Source organism: Ochotona princeps, chromosome 1, assembly GCF_030435755.1.
Source record: "Ochotona princeps isolate mOchPri1 chromosome 1, mOchPri1.hap1, whole genome shotgun sequence".
NCBI lineage: Eukaryota > Metazoa > Chordata > Mammalia > Lagomorpha > Ochotonidae > Ochotona > Ochotona princeps.
Genome location: NC_080832.1, coordinates 27224732 through 27246708, shown reverse-complemented (window position 1 = coordinate 27246708; position 21977 = coordinate 27224732). Strand labels below are relative to the sequence as shown.

The following is a 21977-nucleotide window of genomic DNA, read 5'->3' as shown; positions in this document are numbered from 1 at the left end:
AACAGCACAAGCCTCACTTGCCTTCAATTGCTACTTAAATGGCATGGTAATAATAGGCAATAGCATGGCAGGTAAAACATTTACATTCTTACTGATCACATCAGTGAGCTATTGTTCTTTCAATGACTGATTGTGTTAATCAAGCTACAGTCCCACCCCACCAGTAGCTTTGAAGCCAGTCTGGAAGTGCAAATGGTAATTGCCATGTTTATTCCTACTAAGTATGTCAAGTTGGTGACCTAATGGCATGAGCACGTGGATAGATGGGACATATCATTACCACAGGGCAACCCTGCACAGAAGCATTCAGCTCACTGAATTTAAACAGCATGCTTCTTTATCACTGGTAACAACAGACAAACGATACAAGAATGGCAACCAGGCTTGGACATGGGCAGCTGATGAGGCCGTGGAGTGGGAAGAAAACAAAACAAGAGTCTGGCTGCTTATCTTAACAGAAAAGACAACTTGGATGTCATTTGGCTAGGAGACTTTGGAAATCGTAGTTAAGGAAACAGGAGCCCATGAGAAGTTGCACAGGACAGTACAGGCAACAATGGACAGGGCAGAGCAGCACTGGATGTGGTGCAACTACAAGTATAGATAAAATTACCTTATGATACTGGTAACCCTCCTCCACAACACTGAGGAGCTGTCCGCGCATGGAACCCTGAATAACCACATTCACTCTGAGATCTGACCAGATACAGACAAAAGCAGAGAGGGAGCAAATTCAGAAGGTCATAGCTCCCAAAAGACTGCATGGTCCAGCAAGGTAGCCACGTTGGCTATCTGAGTTTTAATTCACTAGAATTTTAACTTTAGTTTCTTGGCTGTACTGGCTGGGCTGCATTTTCAATGTTTAGTAACCACATGTGGCTGGCTCACTGCTATCATATGGGACTATGATGTACAATATTTCTATCATTTTCCTACGGAACAGCTGGACAGGGCAGAGAACACTTCTATTGCTCAGGTCTGGTGAGAAACTTGGAATCAAAGCTGAAGTTTCATTTATTCACCACGAGTGATCACAGATATCTATTGTTGTTTATACACTTAACAGAATGTATCATAAATTAGACATTTGTGGATATAGAGAAAGTATAGACATCTTTATTAGTAAAGGAGTATCTACTCCTTTTCATTAGTAGTGTGGGGAGTGTCGGCAGAAAAAGAAAGAGTAAAACGTGGGGCACGAGACACTCCTGAAGTCTTTTTAATCCAACAAGCTGCAGAAACTGCCCCAAAACAGAGATTTTTACAAGCATTTACTCCATCACCCCTTCCTTTCCCTTCCCTTTAAATAGGAAAAGTCAACTAAGCCACTGAAACAGCAGCAGCTAGGAAAAGAAAATCAAGAAAACGATCAAGGACTAAATGGATCACTATCCTACAACACCGTTTCACTCATCAAGGACGGCCCCACACAGGAGCTGTGCGAACCATCCAACAAATCCACATTGACTTTAACAGTTACCAATTCCTTGCAGGAGGCTAAAGGATTTGATGCCAATCATTTAAAGTCCCGAGTTTCCATCAAGAGCAATGCACACCGGTTCAAAGACGTAATTCATGAGCAAGTAAACGTGTCACATAAGTCACCTTTTATTTTCACAGCCTCCTCAGATTTCTGAGGTCATCTGGTCCTCAGACACAAGCCACATCCAACAGCAAATAAAAATCATGAGTGACAGTAACAGTCTACCTTCTCTGTTATGTAGTCTTGATTAAAGGATGCAAACATACACTCCTGGGTTTAAAGCAGGCAGTTTCCAAATTCAGTTAAAAAGGCAAACTACAATTAGAGGCAATAGTCCTTAGATGCTAAATTCTACTGGAACTGCCTTTTTACCATTGCTTTCAAGATCTGCTGGGGACTTTGCCATGATGTCTCTCTGGCCCACACTGTCTGTGACAGCAGTAATTTGAATGCAAGCTGAAAATCTAAGCACAAAAGACAAAACAACAAAACTTATAACCTAACTGCCTTTGGGACAAGTTTCTGTACTTGGGGGCAGGAGGCTACAGGAATCAGGGAGCTGGAAAACTCCTGCAGCAAACCTTCCTGAGCTGCCCTCCCGACCTGGTCCCCCCAGCCCTGCTGGGGTAGCATCTGGGACAGAGCTAAGGATGCCGCAGTGCACGGCACTCCGGCAGCTGGGCAAGCTGCTGCCACGTTTCATCGCCATGACAAAATGTCCTGAGACTCAGACCCCTGCTCTACAAAAGCTGGGTAGCAGAGTTACCAGCCGAAGTTCCAAAAATCCACAGCTGCTGCATCCACTCCCTCGTGTCTCCTCCTTCCCCCTCCTCCCCTGCCACAGCCCTCTTCCACACTCCCAGCATTTCAGGGTAGACAGCAAAGGGACATCTTGACCCTCTGCCCTTGGAAAGGCTGCTCGTTGCGGTTGTTCCCATGCATCCCTGTTCAAGAGACTCTCCCATCACAAAAGTTAACAGAAAATATCTGCTGCACCTAAGGAGGGGTGCATTTGAACCTTGGTAACTCCCAGTTCCTCTTTCTGCTGAGGACGCAGCCACTGGCCACGACTCACATACGGTGAATATGTGAAAATTCAAGAACTCCAGGCCCAGGGAAGCAGTGTGGGTTCAAAAAGGCAAGGGGCTCTCACATCCATCAAATTTGCCAAAGCTGTCCCCCATTCCATGCATCCACAACCCTCCAGCGTGCCTGCACCACGAACAAACAGAGCTGGGAGCCCACGGGCACACCTCACCACAAGCAGGCACTCCAAGAGCAGTTTGTCCAGCGTGGAGACCAGGCTGGCTCAGCAAATGCATACCTTTCGGTCCTTTGGAATTTCCATTCTTTTGCTGTTCGTCTTCCTCATTAATGGTGAACAAACCAAGGGCAATTGACCTCACATTGGTCTTCTTCAGTCGCTCTTGTCGGATAGCTGTAGCTGATCCAGGCATAGCGCTGCTACTTTATTATTTTTTACTTACTATATTAAAAATATATGCTTATGTAATTGCATGTCCCAGGAAGCTGCTAGTTTCTAAGCTGCCGGTTCATTTGAGCACTTGTAATAGATCCTCTATGGGTAAACAGTGTGCAAACAGCTGACAGATACTACCAGCCACTTGGCAACTGAGGCCCGCAGTTCCTCCTCACCTAGCAGCAGTTCCCCCTCCCCAGCCCCCTCCCCCTTACTCCCCCTACAGGCTCATGCACTGGCGAGTGCACTGGCCTGCACACACACACACACACACACACACACTCTTCCAGAAAAGCCCTATTAAGGACTTGCTGGTTCAGATGCTCCCTGCACTGTCTAACCTGTTCACATCCCAGCTTCTTACTGCCGCAGCACTTTTCCCAATCTTCTACCTCATACACAAATATCCAGACTAGCCCAGAAGGGAAAATATGCGAGATGCTGCTGCGCGGCTGCTGCTGCTGCTGGGGAGAGTTGCCGGGACAACCTGACATCCCCTAATTAAGGAGGGGTGGGGGCGGCTGGGTCGCCCTGGCAGGCGGGGCCCTGGGAACTCACCAGCAGCGGATTTCAGGGGGAGGTCCTGGGGAGCAGCTCCCCCATGCTCCTGCTGGAGCAATGACCAAAGCTGGCCGTGGTGGGAGGAGACTAGGGCAGAAACCGAGCTTGCACCAACCATGGCGCCCTCCTCCGAAGGAGAAACCCAGGCTGGAGGTAGACCTTTTTCATGTTTATCACAACAAGGCTTTTTAAGTCCCTTGCGGGATGAAGGCATGGCCCGGGACAGAGCGCCCCCACCCTCTTCCCACCATAAACACAGGCTGAGCTGCACCTGTCACAAGGACGGTCACAACAGCCACGTTCCCCAGACCTTCCAGAAATCTCCACAGAGGCGCGGAGGGAAGGGCGGAAACGAGAAAGAGACTCCATCACCGGGAGACCAGCTGCCCACTGCATCCAGCACTCCAGCACGCCCCAAGCCGCCTCTGCCTGCCACCATCCCCGCCCAGCATGCCTCCAGCCGCCGCTGTGCCGGCCTCCACTCCTGGTGGTACTGAGCAGTTCTCCACACTTGACCCAATTCTGGTTCTCCTTTGGACTGTTTCCTCCAAAGCACACAAACACGTGATTACTGTTTTCTCCTGAAACAAGCTTTCTTGCTTTGAGACTCTTATCTTGGCTGCTTAAGACTTATGCCATGGACGCACAACAAGTAAAAAAAGACAATAAACGATATAAAAAATATCCACCAGAAAACCTAGAAAAAATTATGCTTTTAAATCAAATTTAACTGATGGTCAAAGTGATTGTCTTCCTCTCTACTATCTCCTTAAAAATGCCAGCCTATTTATCCAAAAGAGGATCCTAAGGATTTTGTGTTTCATAATTTTTATTTGCTATCTTTTTTTTTTCATTTTTTTTTTTTTACTGGCAGGCAAACAGGCATATGCAAGAGATCTTGCATTTAGTAGTTTACTTCTCAAATATCCGAGAGAGACAGCCAAGTTAGGAGTCAGAACTCAGTTCAGCAGGAACCCAAGTATTTAAGCCATCCCCTGCTGCCTCCCAGGGCTGCATTACCCAGGAGCAGGGTAGGAAGAAGGTGGAAGAGCTAAGAACTCAGATACAGGACTGGGCATCTTAACTGCTGTACCAAATGGCAGCCTCCCTGCCACCCCATGGATTTGAAGGTCAGTGTAACACACCCTCTCTACAGTCCCTAGTGTGGACCAGTACTTTTGTGCCACTTTGCAATGGTTCTTCATCCCACTTTAAAGTTTTCTCAGTAAGATGGAGTGATGACATCATTTACTGTATGGGATTAACAATTAGGATTAAATTTCCATAGCAGTCATGATTAAAAGGAAATTTACAAGCCTCAAGTGTTGTTATAATTTATGGTACATTGTTGGTAGCAGGTCCGTCTTTCACGTTTTGCTGATTTTCAAGGTGATTCCATTTTTTCTCTACTCATATTGCCCAGTTCAGTGCTGAGTATACACTAAAGAGTTAGCAGATCCATGCTTTTAAAAAAACTCAGAGATCTTCAGAAATCTTAACGCATGCTTACCTGCATATTGGATAAACGGGGAATTTCAGATGTGAATTTTACTTAGGTTCATTTGTTCCCTTATTCTCAGGAATAAAGCATAGTCAGTTTCTTGAAGAGGGTCTGAGACAGTAACCAAATTAGCATCTTTTTACAGATGAGGGAGCTGGGGCCCAGGAAATGGAAGACCCTCTCCCTTGAACACTGGTTGGTAGGGGGTCTACAATCCCAACTCCCCCTTTTCCCAGGCTAGTGGCCCCTTCCATGGAGACAACAGGAAAAGGCGCATGCACACCTCAAATATTCAAGATCTTACTTCTAGCTGTAACTGTAATGTTTTTGTAACTGCTCTTATTTGATAATTTTTTCTCCAAATTAGACTTGCTGTTTATTTTCTTTAATTGTATGGCATAAGCATAACATATGAGATAGGTGGGACACATGCCAATATCATACTTACATACATGATCTGCTTTTGAAAATTTATTCAAATCTCTACTTTTCTTCTTCTACTTCAGAGACTCAACTCAGTACTTACAAGAGAGAAGAGGAGGGAAAACAGGAGAGGAAAAACAAAAGTCCCACATGTAAAATAAGCAACGACCTTTTGGTGGAAAAAAATGAAAATCTACATCTGGAGCAAACCAGTTTTCTATAGAAAATGTCCCTTGTCCTAACCAGGTTGATGCTGCCCTAACAACCAGCAAGAGGTGACCTCACTACAAACACCAATTCCCAAATAAAAACATGAGATGGCAATACTTCAGGAGAGTGAGAAAAGCTCCCTACAAGTGGTTTTGATAAAGTAACATGTGTGAGCTCAAGTCCGAAGGACTCCTGCACAAGAAGTCTGCTGCTGGCACTGCCCACTGCTGGCCTCGAGGCATCAGAAGCTGAACCTGCCATTTAGCCCCAGCAGCTCCTGTAAGGTCTGGGGGGGTGGTGGGGGAGTCCCAGGACACCGAGGACCCCACAGGACACCGAGGACCCCACAGGACACCAGAGCTGCTCCTCCCCTGGCTTTCTTTTCTTTCCTTCTTCTTTGTAATGGTTCTTCTTTTCGGTTCACTGCAGGGGGAATAGCCATGAAAGATGGAAATGGGATTCTTCTCACAGGCCTTGAGGGAATCTCTAGAATTCTGGCTTGCATTAAAGTTTGATAATCACCAAAATGGCCACTTTCTAAAGCTACTGTTAAAATTACAAACCGGGGAGAAAAGAGCACCTCCTTTGGAGGCCACCCACAGACAAGTTAAGGGGCAGAGTGGGGTCAAGTCAAAGAACCCAGGAAAAACCCAGTACCTGGGAACACACTCCCCATATGCTGGCCTCACAGCTGAGTTGCCCAAACTACAGCAGCCCCGAGCCACCATCACTGCCTGCTCCCACAAGGGATACAGAGGCACAGGGAGGGTACCTCAGTCAGCTGGGCCACCAGCTCAGGGTTAAACCCTGGGCTGCTTGCTCTGAAGTCTAGATGCTTTTGTCCTGATGCCTTCCCTCCAAGGTCAACCAGCTGTGTCACCGTCACAGCTGCGGCCAGTCACAGGAAAGCAAACAATCCAAGATCAAGTAAGGACAGCAAAAAGACTTTTTCTTACAATTATGCAGCCATGATTTCCCTGTCATTTAAGGCACATAGATACATTCGAGATTAGTTCCCTAGAAGATCAAATCCAATCTTCAATGGATGCAGAAATGGAATTTATATAATTCCCAGGATACTATGCCTTGATTCCCTACAGGCGCCCAGGTTCACTCTTCCAGCAGTCTCCCTTTTCTTTCACACTCTGATCTAAAACAAAAGCAAATTATGTGAATGGTGAAGGTGAGATCTTAGATGTCCTATGCCCCACTGTGGAACAAATTCCTCTCTGCATGCCTGAATTCATCCTGGCACAGCCACTAGATGTGGCACAACCATCCCCGCACGCCACCTGGAGAGATGGAATCTCTGCTCTGTCCCTAAGAAGGCATGTAGACGTCCAGTGAGAAGGCTCCCAGAGCGTTTCTGTTTAAATCGTGACAACACTACGGGATGCATTCATGCAGATTTTTGTACAACTCTGAAAGAATGCAAAAGGGTCAGTTTTACAAACAGAGCGGCTTCACCCAGAGGGTGAGGGTGAGGGTAAATGGGGGGGGGGGGGTTGCTTGCAGTGTAATGGCACAATGCACCCACATCAATAGATAAAAGTTTTACCCAGCTACTGTGACACACAGTCCAATTTGCCTTTGGGTAGTTGCTTATCCCCACCCCCTTAGTCCACAATGAACTCATGTCTCTGTCCTCCTGCCTTGGCTGGCTGGCGCTCCTGGCCCAGCCCCAACAGTGAGGTGGATAAATACCAGAGTCAGACATGCTGCTCTTGAAGGGGAGGACACTCGTGGCAGAAGTCTAGCTGTTACCATGATATGTACAAGACTATACACATGCAGCCACACATTCATGTATGTGTGTGACACAGACCAGGCTTCCATGCTTTCTGGGCCTTTATTTTGTGCTCATATAATTAGAAAATAGCACAGCCTGCAAGTGAATCTGACCACTAGGCAGGACAGGCACAATTTTCCTTTCTAAAAAGTGCAGTAAGCTTTACAAAAATTGCAAAGAGCCCAAACTCTACTATTCAAGGACTGTAATGAGAAACAGAAACTGCAACTGCTGAATTGAGGGGCCAGTTGCTTGTAAGTAACAAGTACAGTCTACCTGTAAGCTATTTACTTTTTGGTGGAGACCACACTACCAAAATCAAGCCCCAGATTTCTACCCTAGCAGAGAAGATGTACTCTTACAAACTACTGAGCTCAGTAATGTGAAAAATACTTAATGTTATTGATCCAAGGGGAGCTGGATCTACTTCTAAGCAGGAGTTTTAGAAATCCACAGCGTAAAGCAACTTCAAAACCTCCCGTGCTTGGGAACAGCAGAGCGGAGCTGGCTTTGGGCAATGTGAGGGAACAGGGGGTCCCGGCTGGTTCCTTCTCCCTGCTCATCCCTGAGGCTATCTCATCTCACAGACGGCTTCTGTGGAGAAGGGGCACCAGCACGCCTCCACGTCACAGCATTACACACGGCTACCAAGGGGCTGAGGACAAAGAAATGCTGAGTCTTTGAACGGAAAACGGAAAGGCAGGTTTGCTCTGATCTCCTTTATTTGTCCACTTTCTGTTACCAGCTAGAAAACAAGGACACAGTCAATACTACTCCAGCAGTAGAGATGCCATTAGCCAGTAAGTCCTGGGTCCCTGCCGTGCCTTTTGCCACACTGGTATAAATCTCTGCTGCACGATGATAACTGCAGGGTGCAAGAGTGCATTTTCCCAGGCCTGCCACACCATACATGAAGTTTGACCCCAGGGTTTCATTCACATGCATGTAAGGTGTAAACACTGAGCTTTCTTTAAAACTGCTTTCCTAAACACAGGATTATCACAGGCAAGCAGGTGGATGTTGTGAAATGCCACAGTTAAACTGTAACCCAGCAGCATGTGTTGTTGGAATGCCTCTTGGCATTTTTATGCACTATTCCCATGGATGATACTTTCATACATAAAACTTCTCAATTTCTTGAAAAACAGCATGTGTACATGCCATATGATCAGTTTGCTCATGGGGTCCTCAACTGATTAGAACATGCCCATCTGTGTCACCATGGACTTCCCAACAGATGACAGCCGATGCTCAAGTAAGTCATCATGTTGAGATTGAAGGCACGCCACTCAAAGGCCAAAGGTTTCTGTGTAAATAATTATAAGCTTTCCTGAAAAGGATGGATGTTACTTACTCCCAGCATTGGCTCAACACTGTAATGGCCTTTTAAAATAATGTTCTTACAATCGGGCTTGGGATAGCTAAATCGCTCTGCTAAATCCTTTGCTTTCACTACTGATCTCCTGTGCAGACTCCAACATGGGTTGGCTTTGGAATAAATCCCGTTTGTCATTCTAAAAACTAAGCTGCCCAGCTGTCTCAACATTAAATGGAATACCAAGCACATATGGGTAGTTTCGTTTTATTTTCCCCAAAATATCCTCCCTTACTGTCATGAAGCAACCCCGCTGTCTAACATAGAAGATACTGAAGTAGCTATAAGGGCTAGGATAAAAAAAATGCTTCTCATGAGAGTGAATGGAGGTTGGAGGTAAAAACCCTCACAGGTGCACAAACCTCGTATGTTTACAGATTTATCGGCTTATTTGTTAACTAGAACAAGCGCCATCAAATAGTAAAACAAAACAAAACAAAATCTACAATTCTCTGGCATGGTTCTGCAATCAATCGCATGAGGAAGGTAATGTCCGGCCTGCTCTTGCCATAGACGGTCTGCAGAATCATTAGCTCTGGCAGGACATGAGATCTGACAAATGTATAGAAGGCTGATTTTTAAATCGATTATCTCCTATGGCCCACAGGCAATGATGCTACAGCTATCGAAATGGCCCTGGGCAGAGGAAGAGGCTCCTGGCCCCTGAAAGAGGAAGGAAATGTCTAATAGAAACAGTGAATTATGTAAGCCCAGCAGCTCAGTGGGAAGTCTGCTTGGCTTCCCTTCAGGGAGAGCAGTGCTGAGAACTGTCAGCAGCTGCCACTGTCAGCCACTATCTCAAGAGACCTAAGAGATGCAGAAAGTACAGGCCGAACGGAAAAGCCAGGAAGCTTTTAAAACTTGTAAGTGCAAAGCAAGCAAGCTTCCCAATGCACCAATAATTGCTTTATTAAAACAGATGTGAACTGTTAATTTGAAAAAAAAAAAAAAGGCAGTAACAGCAACCCTTTCCTCCCCCTACCCTTTTTAAAAATAAATCCATCTCTTAGACTTGACGAGTTCAGGACTGCTGAGATTTTAGGGGGAACCTGCATAAAAGGAAACCACATCTCAGAAGGATGCACAGGCTGACAAGCACCTACTTCATCTCCAATACGCTTTCACCTTTTCTATCTGTGATCGAAGCCCGTGACATGTGGACTGTAGACGGGCAGCTGAGGAAGGATTATAACAACAAAGACAACTTGGGCAAACTGCCAAGATTTCAATCAGCCCATGTGCCTTGTACCAAGGCAAAATGGCCATGTTCATGATGTTAAGGATACTGCATCTCTGATATATTTTTTTTTTATAAAGATTTATTTTATTTTTATTACAAAGTCAGATATACTGAGAGGAGGAGAGACAGAGAGGAAGTGAAGCTGCCGGGATTAGAACCAGCGGCCATATGGGATCAAGGCGAGGACCTTAGCCACTAGGCCACGCTGCCAAGCCCTCTGATATATTTTTAAAAGCTTCCATGGGCAGCTGTTGTGGCACAGTGGCATATGCCTTCATTCTGCATTGGCACCTGCCTCCCACACGAGAGTGCCTGACTCCAGGCTCTGGACCTCCACTTCCAATTCCCCTTCCTGCTAATGCCTCCTGTGAGGCAGCAGATTAGGGCTCAAGTGCCTGGGCTCCTGCCATCCACAAGGGAGACCCTGGAATTCTAAGCCTCTTGCTTCAATCCAGCCCAGGCTTGGCAGACACTGGAGGAGTGAGTGAACTATGGGGTGGAGGGAAAGTCTGCCCCCACCCTGCCACTTCAAGTAAATAAACACATTTTGAAAATTGTTTCAGTAATGTATACCTGTGTGTGTATTCATAATTTAAGATAAATAAGCTTCCTGAACATGTTCTTGAGATGAAAATTTTCCATGTTTCTTTATTTGGGAAGGTTATCTCAGTTATATAATAAATATAGTTTATAGTGAAACTCTTTTCTTTTCACATGAATGACTAATAGCAATAATTAACAGTATAGATATATATGTATGTATGTATGTGTATATATACTCTGTAAATTAAAAAACTCATAACAGATATTTTTATTTTGCGTTGGTAAATATACTGCAATTCAAATTTCTGGCTCATTTTAAATGATTAACCAGGGCTCAAATGCCTTCCGGTTCTATACACAACACACAGTGAATTTTTTTATGACTTTTCTGCTGTCTACTCATTATTAACAATTGTGATATTATAATACTGGAATTTCATGCTTTTTGGTAAATGTATGTTTAATAGAGGCAATTTGCTAATATGAAAAAAATGCTTCAGAATACTTGAAATCCATTTGTGAAGATTCATCATAAATTTTAAAAGTTGAATACCCATGTTGATAAAAACTGTGTTTTGCTAGTAGACATTAAAAGGGGACTGTTATGTAAAATGGCAGTCTTGCTTGTTGGAATATTTCTGAAGTGTATTCCTTCTTTGAGAAGGGAGATGAAAAAATATAAATTGTCTAGATTAAAAAAAAAAATTGTTCCAGTATCCAGTTTTGCTGTGCGTTAAGCTGCCAACAGCAGTGCTGGCCTCCCATTTGGAGCAGGTATGAGTCTGTGCTGTTTTATTTCTGATCCAGGTCCCTGCTGATGGGGCTGAAAGAGCTGGAAAATGGCCTAAGTGCTTGGCCTCTGCCATCCCTGCGAGATCCAGACTCCTGGCTTTCACCTGCTCCAGATGTGGCCACGTGCATTCATTCGGGGGAGTGAATGAGCACATGGAAGTTTTCGCTTTCAAAAATGTCATTTTTTTTTCCTCTTGATGTTCCCAGTGAAAAAGACAGAAATTGGATTTGGCCATTTTTGGAAATAAACTGAGATGGAATTCTTAAATCTGACAAATTTCAGTACAGTCTGATCCAGGAACATTGAATCTTAGATGCCAAACTAGTGCTTTTCCTAGTAAGGTTTCTCTGTGTTGTAAAACTATAGGGGCTTTAAAGTTGGTGTTCAGCCTAATGGTTAAGACACCCCCATTCTGGGCCCAGCACAATGGCTCAGTGACTAAATCTTTACCCTACACGTGCCAGTATTCCACATGGGTGCTGGTTCATGTCCCAGCTGCTCTACTTCCCATCCAGCTCCCTGCTTGTGGCTTGGGAAAGCAGCAGAGGATGACTCAAAGCCTTAGGATCCTGCATCTGTGTGGGAGACCCAGAGGAAGCTCCTGGCTCCTGGCTTCGGATCAGCTCAGCTCAGACGTTGTGGCCACTTGGGTAGTGAACTAGCAGACGGAAGATCTGTTTCTCCTTCTCTGTAAATCTGCCTTTCCAATAAAAAAGAAAGAAATCTTTAAAAATAGGAAAGAAAAAGGCGCTTGCACCCATCCTGCATCAGAATGCCTGGGTTAGATGTCCAGCTCTGGCTCCCCACTCCATCCAGCACAGGTGCTGGAAGACAGCAGCAGCGGTGCACCTGTCACTCATATCAGACATCTGGGCTGCGAGGCTGGCTCCCACACTCAGCCCTGGCCTGGCCCCAGTGGCTGCTGGCATGTGGACAGTGTACCAGTGGATGGAACCTCTATCCCTCCCTTTCCAACAGAGAAACAGTTCTTTTGGGAAAAAAAAAGATACTGGGGTCTTTTTCTCCAAAGCGATGTGAATTCTATGCTCCCTGTACTAAAAACCGCTTCCTCTCCCACTTTTACATTTAATACTTTCCAAAGTAGAGTTATCTACTTCAACTTTAATGTCCAGTACTCCACCAGGGATTTACCCAACGCAGATGGGTGTATCAACTGACATGCAAAGAGGGAATCTTCATCCACACCACAGTGGCTCCTACACATAAATGGAGATAATCTGAGAACATCAGTCAGAAATCTGAATCTAGCATCTATTAAGAGAACCAACAGTTTCAGATTTCCTAGTTATTTAAAAAAAAACTTTTAAGAATTATTTTTTATTATTTTTATGATACAGTTCCATAGTCTCTGGGATTTCCTGTCCCCTAATAATAACTTTGCAAAATGATATAAAATTTAAATTACAAGCTGAACAAAGTACATATATCATATCTATACATATGTGTGTGTATTTTTAGGATTAAATAGTATCTCATATACACAGGACCACACATCCAATGCAGGATGGGCTTTATAAATGGTTTTTGGTAATATAATAAAATATATCCCCTAAGATTTGTTACTTTAATGAAAACGATGACTTACTTCTATTTCATGTATATACTCTGAAGGAATCCAACCTGCCTCATCCTCCTGGGAGGCAAGGTGCACCTGTTTCTGCTGTTTCTCTTGAAGACAAGGTGATGACAGTGGTTTAAGTCAAAATGGCCCTGAGAGGCTCATTCTCTGAATTTTTCTTTCTTTTTTTAAGGATTCATTTATTTTATTTGAAAGGCAGAGTTATGAACAGGAAAAGATACATCCAGAGACATCTGCCACCTGCTGGTTCACTCCTCAAATAGCTGCAATGGCCACAGCAGTGCCAGACTGAAGCCAGCAGGCAGAAACTTAGGAGTCTCCCATGTAGGTACGGGGTTCCAAGGACTTGAGCCATCCTCTGCTGCTTTCCCAGGCCATACGCAGGGTGTTGAAATGAAAGTGGAACATTCTGGAATCAAACTAACTGGCACTCGTACAGGAAGCCAGCCTTAGCAGGTGGCAGCTTAACCTGTGATACCACAACACCTGCCCCAACTGTCTGAGTTTAAAGGAAATTGAAGCTCATTTTCCCGGTTTGCAGCAAAATGTCTTCCACAGCAATAACAGTTCAGAAAAACACCTTAGAATTTAGAACTAGGATACAGTCATACAAACACACCTGGTTACCACCAAAATGAAACAAAAGCTGCAAGAAGCACTTGCACAAGTGTTTCATTCACAGGCCAGTACAGCAACCTTCTCTGGCGCAACATTTTCGACAGGTCAAAGGTACCATCTGGTGAGCTTTGATGGTGGTGCCTTCTGCACCCAGGCCAAGCCCCTGACAGTGTGATCATGCAGCTCCAATTAGGTCTGAAGCAACAAGACAGGCCTACGCCCTCAAGACAGGGAGGCTGCCAGAACAAATAAAAACGTGCCTAGGAGAGCCACTTAGTGAGCCAGGGCACATTCATCCCTTTCCAGTGACGCAGGGCCAAACCCTCAGCACTTAGGTGGGGGCCAGGACTGTGCTAAGTACTTCTGGGTATTAACTTGTCTAATCCCTGAGAGTGTACTGGCACCGGCCTAGTCTTCAAAGGGAAGGTGAAGAAGAGAACACTTGAGTGACACATGTCACAATCTGCTAAGCAGTTGGGGCTGAGAAGGAAACCCAGGATGTCAGGCCCCCTTCTCACATAAAAACATAACTTAGTGTTCTGTTTAAAAACCTGAGCATTCCTAGTGTGCACCATGAGACGGTACAGCTTCACACACGCCCAGTCCCAGTGTGATCTGGAAGAGAAATCAGAGTCGCTGCTGAGGGATCAGGCAGACAGAGCATCCTCTACTGCCCTTCACGGTCTGGTCCTGGGTCTTAGGGTTACGCACACGCCAGTTTGAAGGAGGAATGAATGGGCAACCAGCACTTGCCAAGGCTAGCCTTCACTGTACAGCCTTCCAACCATTATACACATCAGCAGCAGGTCCCTGGAGCAGATACTACGTGTAACTCCAGCAGCGTTCCAAGGTGTCTGGGCCCACACGGGGTTGTTGGGAATGGCAGGGCATGTCAGGAGCTGTGACATGAATGATCCTGTGAGGAGAAAATGCCTGGCACGCAGGGCAGGGGGGACTGTCGGGGGAGCCTCAGGTGCAGCAGCACCCAGTAGGCAGGAGAGAAAGGGAACAAACTCAGCCTCAAGCACATTAGCACCCTGCTGTACAACAGCAGAGCAGGGCGCGGGTGAGGGAGAAGGCCCCCTGCCACCCCCTCACAGATCTGAGCAGGGACCTGGTGATCGGAGGTAAGGAGTCACTGCAAAGGCCTCCAGGAAAAAGATACAATTTCCTACAAAATACTTGATTATTTAGCCCAAACTAACCCTCCCTTATTTTGAAGAGGGAGGAGGAGAACAAGGCAGTGTGGAAGCTGGTGGGGGATGGGAGGGACCCAACACATTTTATCTAACTGCATGTATTCATCCACACAAGGACACATCAAAATGTTCCCCAAAATGGAATTCTGGGAAACTGAAGTGCATGAATGAGTATATGCATCCATAATTTGGCTTTTCAAGTGCACCTGTAGTTATTTCACAGCCAGATTTCCTTATTTAATAAAAAAGGAAAAAAAAGTATGAAGCCAAAAATAAGAGGCTGGTTGAGGGACATCATTAAGATTCAGGACAGAGCTGTGAGAATCTAGCGTGGGGATTGCACAAGCAGGATGCACATGACCCCTGCAAAGTAATCCTAAGCAGGCAGACAGGACAGCCTCAGCACAGCACACCGGAACCCTCTGGGGAGGTTTAAAACCACTCGCCACCACCTGACTCTCTCCTCCCTCCCCCTACGGCCAATTTCTGGGATAACTGCCAGGGTGCCACCTGGGCACTGCGCTATTCAGAAGTTTCCCAGGTGATTTTTAATACCCTGCCAAGCCTGCGAACCAATGGTGTGAACCAGCAGTGCTCAACACCACAACCTTCAGCCCAAGGAGTGAGCAGTATTTAAATGAATCCACTAGGGCTGTGACGAAGGGTGCTGTACCAAGGACTTCACTCCAGTTAGGAGCTTCTGACAGCCAGAGCCTAGATGAAAATCTTGAGGAGCAGTCAAGCTCTTTGCTGCAGGGACACCTCTCCTGGCCACTTGTAGTGCGTGTCACCGCCCAGCAGGCCCTACACTGGGGAGTAGAAACAGTAAAAGGAAGGGATTCTTTCAAAATTTCCCTTGAAGTTTATGTTTACATTTTTACATATTTTTATTGGAAAGGCAGACATTCAGGGAGATCCTCCACTTACTTTTTTGCTCCTCAAAGGCCTGCAAGAGCAGAGGCTGGGCGAGGAACAAGACAAGGGGCTAGAAACTCAATCCAGGTCTCTCTCTGAGTGGCAGGGACTCAAAAGCTCGTGCAATAACCTGCTGCCTCCCCACGTACACATTAGCAGGAAGCTGGAATTAGACGCAGCCCCAAGGGGCCGGCACTGTGGTGTAGTGGGTAAAGCTGCCAAAGAAACCCTGCACATTACTCCTGGGCTCTGGGATCAGCCCAAACTCCAGGTTTTCCTAATTCAAGAAATATGCAGTATCAAAAAGGGCAGTATCTTATCCTGGGATGATTACACTGTTCTACTCAAAGAGCTTGGTTGCATGGCCAAAATGAACAAACAAAATCAAACACAACTAACAATGCCAGATGCTGGCGAGGAGGCAGAGCAACCAGAATTCACACACATTGCTGGCCGGGGTGTAAAACTGTCCAGTCACTCTGGGAAAGTCTTGCAGTTTCCATAAAGCTACAGTTCCACATGAAGCAACAATCCCACTCTTAGGAATTCAACCTAGCTAAATGAAAAAAAGGTTCTCACCAAACCTGTATGTGAATGTTTATAGCAGCATTACTCATAACTGCCAAAACCTGGGGAAAACTCAGCGTTCTGCAGTGGATGGATAGAAAAAGGACGTGTGCTCTTTCCATACAATGGCAAACTGCTCTCCAATAAGAAGGAAAAACTTAGGGATGCAGCCAATCAGATAGTGCAGATGAGCCCAGGAACACGAAGCAAAGCGGAGAACATGCAGGGAGTTGCGCACCTGGCCTGTGCGAGCTACATGTTACAAGTGTTGTTAGCAAGCAAGCCCTGGGAATCCCTAAGTGTTCATAACAACCTTAAAACAATGACCCAGACTCAAACTTAGGAATATCCCCTCACTTTACCTTGTCACTTGCAATCTTCTGACACACAGCTGTGCAGGATCTTGCACTAATCCTCATCTACGTATTCCCACTGTAGGCCAAAGCCTTATCTGGACTTTTGCAAGCACAGCTATTTTGGTCGAGCTGTCCTGTGTACCTGCTACTCTGAATTGAGGACCAGGTGGGCAGAAGACCCCCCCACTTCATTCATCTCCAGGGCAGATGCAGTGGATCCCACTGGCTCCTGATGCACACTCACAAAGCCACATGTGCACTTCGTAAAGCAGCAAAACTCCCTGAAAGCGGGGCAGGTGTTGTGGCATGGTGAGTTAAGCCACTGCTGCAGATACCCGAGACATAAATCCCAGGGCCCAGAGACTGAATCCTGCCTCTACTTCTGATCAGCTTCCTGCTATTGGGCCTGGGACGCAAAACACTTGAAGCCCTGACACCGCAAAGCCGGGAGACCTGAATAGTTTGGTCTGGCCCGGTCACACTATTGTGAGCATTTGGGAAATAAACCGGAAAGATGGAAGATCAAAGTAACCTATCTTCCTTTCTCTCCCACTCTTCTTTGCTCTACCTTGCAAATAAAAACGAGCACAGACACAATTTAAAAATAATCAGTAGAAGCCAATGATTTCCTAAGAAGGAAGAAACCTGCTTTTGTTACAGGCACAACTGAGCTATTTTACTAGACTCTGACCAGTCATTCTTCAATTGAGACATGCTTGTCTCAAGCATCATCAACAGTTCTCCCTGCTGACAGGATCATGTGTCCGCCCCCGGGTTTGGCCTTCAGCCCTTTTACAGCGTGGCCTCAAAGCATCATCGGTTCTAACCCATCTTCAAGGACTCTCTGGTCCTTAGATATGTGTACATAGGACCCAAATTTCCCACTTTCCCAATCTGCACCTTTGTTTCTCCTTTTCTTCTACCCAGTTTTCTGTCACTTTAAAAAGTCCTTGTAAGTGTTGCCTGCCCTAAGGAGGTCTTCCCCTAATGACCACAGCCAGGGGTGACTCTTCCGGCCCTGAACTTCTCATAGCCTGCAATTATCTGTGGTTTTTGTTCTCCTTGGGAAACCCAAGGACCGCATCCTCATCGACCTTCTGGCACCATAATGTTTACTCCAGAGGAAGTCCACACTTTCTGGTTCAATGATCTAAGCCTCCATAGTTTCCAATCTTATTTTCATTGAACATGCCAAGATTTGCCTTTTGAAATATTAATATTTTTTTCAAATGATTAGCTTTCAGACACAGGAGAGGCAAAGACGTCAGAATTTTTTAACAGGACGTGCCAATGTAAATGAGTATTTCATACACATGCCCAACTAATGATACCACATAAAAGCATGCTCCTGGTAGGATTGCCTCATCTAATACTACTTCCTCCCACAAGGGAAGATGTAAGGGTAACAGCCAACCAAGGGAGCTTGGGAAAAATGCTATCTAGCCATCTCAAGGAAGCATCTATGGTCTTTAGCACCTGGATTTCAAAATCGCAGCTAGGATCTCCCCTTGTAACTTTTTATTAGTCAATCTTTAATGCAGAGACTTAAAGCTAAGTGAGACCTGAAAATGACTTTTTTTTTTTTTTTGGAAAAAAAAAAATCAAGCAGTGACATGATTCAGATGATAAAGGAAGCCCAGTGTTCTTCCACCACACAGCCTGATAAATAGGAAGCCCAAGCCCAGGTTCTAAGTCATTCACCATCCCAAGCAACAAGTCGTCATCCCCTGGTGCACCTAGTATGGTCTTCCAAGTAATTAAAAGCAACTGTAAATGTGCTTTGGATTCAGTGTTGGAAAACGGGGTGACCGGGTTGGGAGATTAAATCTGCACGCTTGGCTTGCCACAGTTGTGGGCTGTGAGCTCAGCATCACCAACAGGAAGCTGGGCAAAAAGCAGCTTCGAGAACATCACCCATCTCAGTGACCACTCAGAGTAAGATCGCAACGGGACTGGACATCCTCTAGTGGTGAACTCGAAAACCTGTTTCCAAGTCAAATGTTTTCAGCTGTTGCCTACCTGGGTTATCGATTAAAAATAATAAAAAAAATATGGTATATTGGAAGAGCCGTTCAGTCTTAAAAAAAAAAAAAAAGAAATATTTTCCCACAACGAATGTGACCTGACTATTCTTGAAGAGATCTATCTGGTCACGGAAATATAGTTTTTAAACACTGAATATATACAGTCTCTTCATAATGCTTAACAGAGGTCTCATTTTATGGGCAGTATAGTGACAACTGTCAAGTTTTCTTTGATACACACACGCACACTTCTCAATGTTCTACAGGTTATTTTTATAACCTCCTGAGATTCTAAAGTTCCCTAAAACCGGTTCACAACAGCTGCACGGGGACACAAAATGAAGGGCCACTTACCAGAGGACTCTGCCTCATTATATCAAGCTCTTAAAAAGGAGCAAAGTTAATCCCTCAAGAAATGCTGCCAGCTGAGGCGGCAATTTTCATCCCTTGTTGGCGACAGAAGACTGCGGTTTCTGCTTCACTCCAAATAATCCCCCCTACAAAAACTTGTGATGGTTTCAAAAAAGACTTGTATTATTCAAACTGACTGTCCATAGGAATAAACATGGGCAGATACAGGTCGCATGTGCCAATGATATACAGAACTTCTTGAGTTGCTAAGGTGCAACACACCCGCACTTGCACTCCCCAAAACACTGCCAGCTAGAGTTAAAAAAAGCACACTGCCACCTTCCTTCTTGGGGACCTGCTCACACGTGTGAGCACTAAACACATCCACAGCATCTGGGTGCCAGGAACGAAAGGGAAAGTGGAAAAAGAAAAAAAGCCAGAAATCAGTTTTCAGCTAGATTAGAAAGTGCTGAGGATTACTTAAAAGACCACCTATAAAAGGTATGCCTTGAACAACATCAAAGTTTCTGAGCAAAGGCACGACGATCTGTTTTCTATAAACGAGAGAACAGCCAAGTCAATTTCTTTTAAATATTTGTCTGACAGGTACACGGTTGATTTGTGCATTAATCGTTCTAAGCATAACCAGTTCACTCATCAACACGCTCAGGCATTGAATATTCTACAGTCTGCAGTTCATTTCCGTCTGAACAAGTTGTTGGGAATGCAGATTCTAGAAAGTTTATTTCTGAGCACAAACGGACGCCTAGGGAACTACTGCGTTTCAGAGGCAGTTACTCCCTTGGGGTCAGCCCCCAAACCTTCACCTTCACAACGGAAGATACCCTCCTGCTGTGGCCACTTGAGTTCAGCCTGGAGCCCAGCAAGGGGCCAAATTTCCCCAGGCGGATCACAAAGGCATGGCCTCCACCCAAACCAGGATCCACCAGGCTCTACAACCTGGTGCTTGCATCACGACCAAAATCAATCCCGCGACAGGAAGTAGCGTGACTCAAGAAAACAAGCTCAAGCATCTTCCAGTCTTAACCTCAGGTACTCCAACCTCCCTAGCAATAGCAGATACACAACCTGCAAACACTGCCCGGCGTCACAACAGGCAACACATACACCTCTGGGGATGAGGCCGATCCTCACATTTGAGGAAATAAATCGTTTCCGACTGTGAGCGCAGGCAAGCAGAACATAGCGTTGCCATCAGAGCACTGCCGTTGGAATTTCCTTTAAAAATAGGAAACGGCCTCGCCGCCCCCATGCCAAGTGTAGGACGCAGCAGAAACAGACAAGCCACACGGGCAGAGGGACACGGGAGGGGACCGGGGACCGGCGGTTGCAGAGGGAGGCACGGAGTGCCCACAGGGGAGAAGCCGGTTCACGTGAACCAGGGCTGAGGGCGTCGGAGAAGGCCGGCAGGCAGGCAGCCTGTCTGGCGCACTTCAGCCCCGGTCCCCGTGGCTGTGGGGGGTGGGGAAGCCTCGACCCAGACGCCCGCCGCCCAAATGCGGGCTGCCGGGCCGACGCGCCTGCGGGAGCCACACGCACCTACTCAGCCTACGAACTCCGAGGTCTTTCTCCATCCCCGACCCAGAGCCCGGCGCGCCCGCAACGCGCTGACCCCACCACCTCACACCACGGCCCTGGCCCCGGGGCGCCCGTGACCTCGGTCCTACGACGAAATGTCCTCACCGGAGAGACGCCAGGGCACGGCGGTGGCGCACGATTCCGGGGGATTATGGGGACAGGAAAGGCAGGAGGGACGCCTGGAAACAACTAATCCTGCCGGCCGCACCTGCCCAAGGATTTGCCGGTGGCTTGCATGACTTGGGGTATGGGGGGGATACTATCTCTCAGGTCAGCACACTGCGACCCGCAGTGTGGAGAGTGAGGAGCAACCGGCTTGTTGTCCACTTGTCCTGCCGCCCGCGCCCCTCGGCGAGTTTCCACCTGTTGTGCGGAAGTGGAGCGCCCGAGGGGCGGCAGGACCGGGCGCAGCGGGCCCGGCGGCCGAGCGCGCGGCGGGCTGGCGGCGGCCGAGCGGGGGAGGCGCGCTCGGAGCCCGAGAGCGCGGCGCGCCGGGAGCGGCCGTTCCGAGCCGCCGAGGGGGCCTCCAGCGCCCGGCCCCGACGGCGCCCCGCACCCCCCGCACTCCCCGCCCGAGCCCCCGGGGACCCCCGCGGTTCCGCGCTGCGCAGTCACCTGTTTCGCTGTGCACAGCGCCGTCGCCGCCCCTGTGGCCATCGCCGCCAGCTCCTAGCTCCGCCATGGTGCTCCGATGACGCGCCGGGAGAGCCGCTCCGCCCTCTTCCTCGGCCTTGCTCCCGCCGGCCCCCCGCCTCCGGGGCTGCGGCCCAGACAGGTGAGCGCCGTCAGCCGGAGGGCGGGCAGACGAGCGAGCGAGGGAGCCAAGGAGCGCCGCGCCGGCGGGCTGGGCTCCGAGCGCAGGCGCGCCCCCGCGCGGGCAGGTGCGGCGTGGCGGCCGCCGGCTCGCCGAGTTCTGGAAGCCGGGAGCGTGGGGGTCGCCGGTAGGGCTTGGGAGGAAAAACCGTGTTTAGGATCGAGCCCGAGGGAGGGAGGACTTGGGGACGCCCCCCTTCCGCCCTGAACTGAGGAGCGGCCAGGTCGGTCGGGCTCCGCCGGGGAGGCTGAAGGCACGTGCAGAGAGGCCAGTTGCTGACGACCCTTCGTTTTCACCCCGTGAGCTCCAAGGGCACCGCAGGTAGTGAAAAGTTAGTGCAGACCGGGCGTGGCTTCTCTTAGGCTTGGTTTCGGAGGGGCCAACCACCTCAGGACTTAGGCAATGCTCAGAAAAAAAAAAAGCAACAACCAGCAACAGTTCCCCCCCCCCCCCAAACAGATTGTGAGCTAAAAAGAAGCCTCCCGCCTTTTATTTCCCTCATTGGGCAATGATTAGCATCAAAGTGCTGAGGGAAA

The 21977-nt window shown here is 47.3% G+C and overlaps 1 protein-coding gene across 3 annotated transcripts in view; it reads right to left on the bottom strand.

Annotated features, from left to right (window-relative positions):
* The window catches only part of MAP7 (microtubule associated protein 7), a 169183-nt gene extending 147668 nt beyond the window's left edge, over nt 1–21515 (bottom strand). Inside the window, exon 1 of one of the 3 annotated variants that reach the window (XM_058671547.1) lies at nt 21243–21515. In XM_058671547.1, the coding sequence (XP_058527530.1) occupies nt 21243–21309 (67 nt within the window). In that variant the 5' untranslated portion in view covers nt 21310–21515. The remainder of the gene's footprint in view (nt 1–21242) is intronic. The other 2 variants (XM_058671491.1, XM_058671394.1) reach the window with 2 other exon arrangements.
* Between the last annotated feature and the right edge of the window lie 462 nt (nt 21516–21977).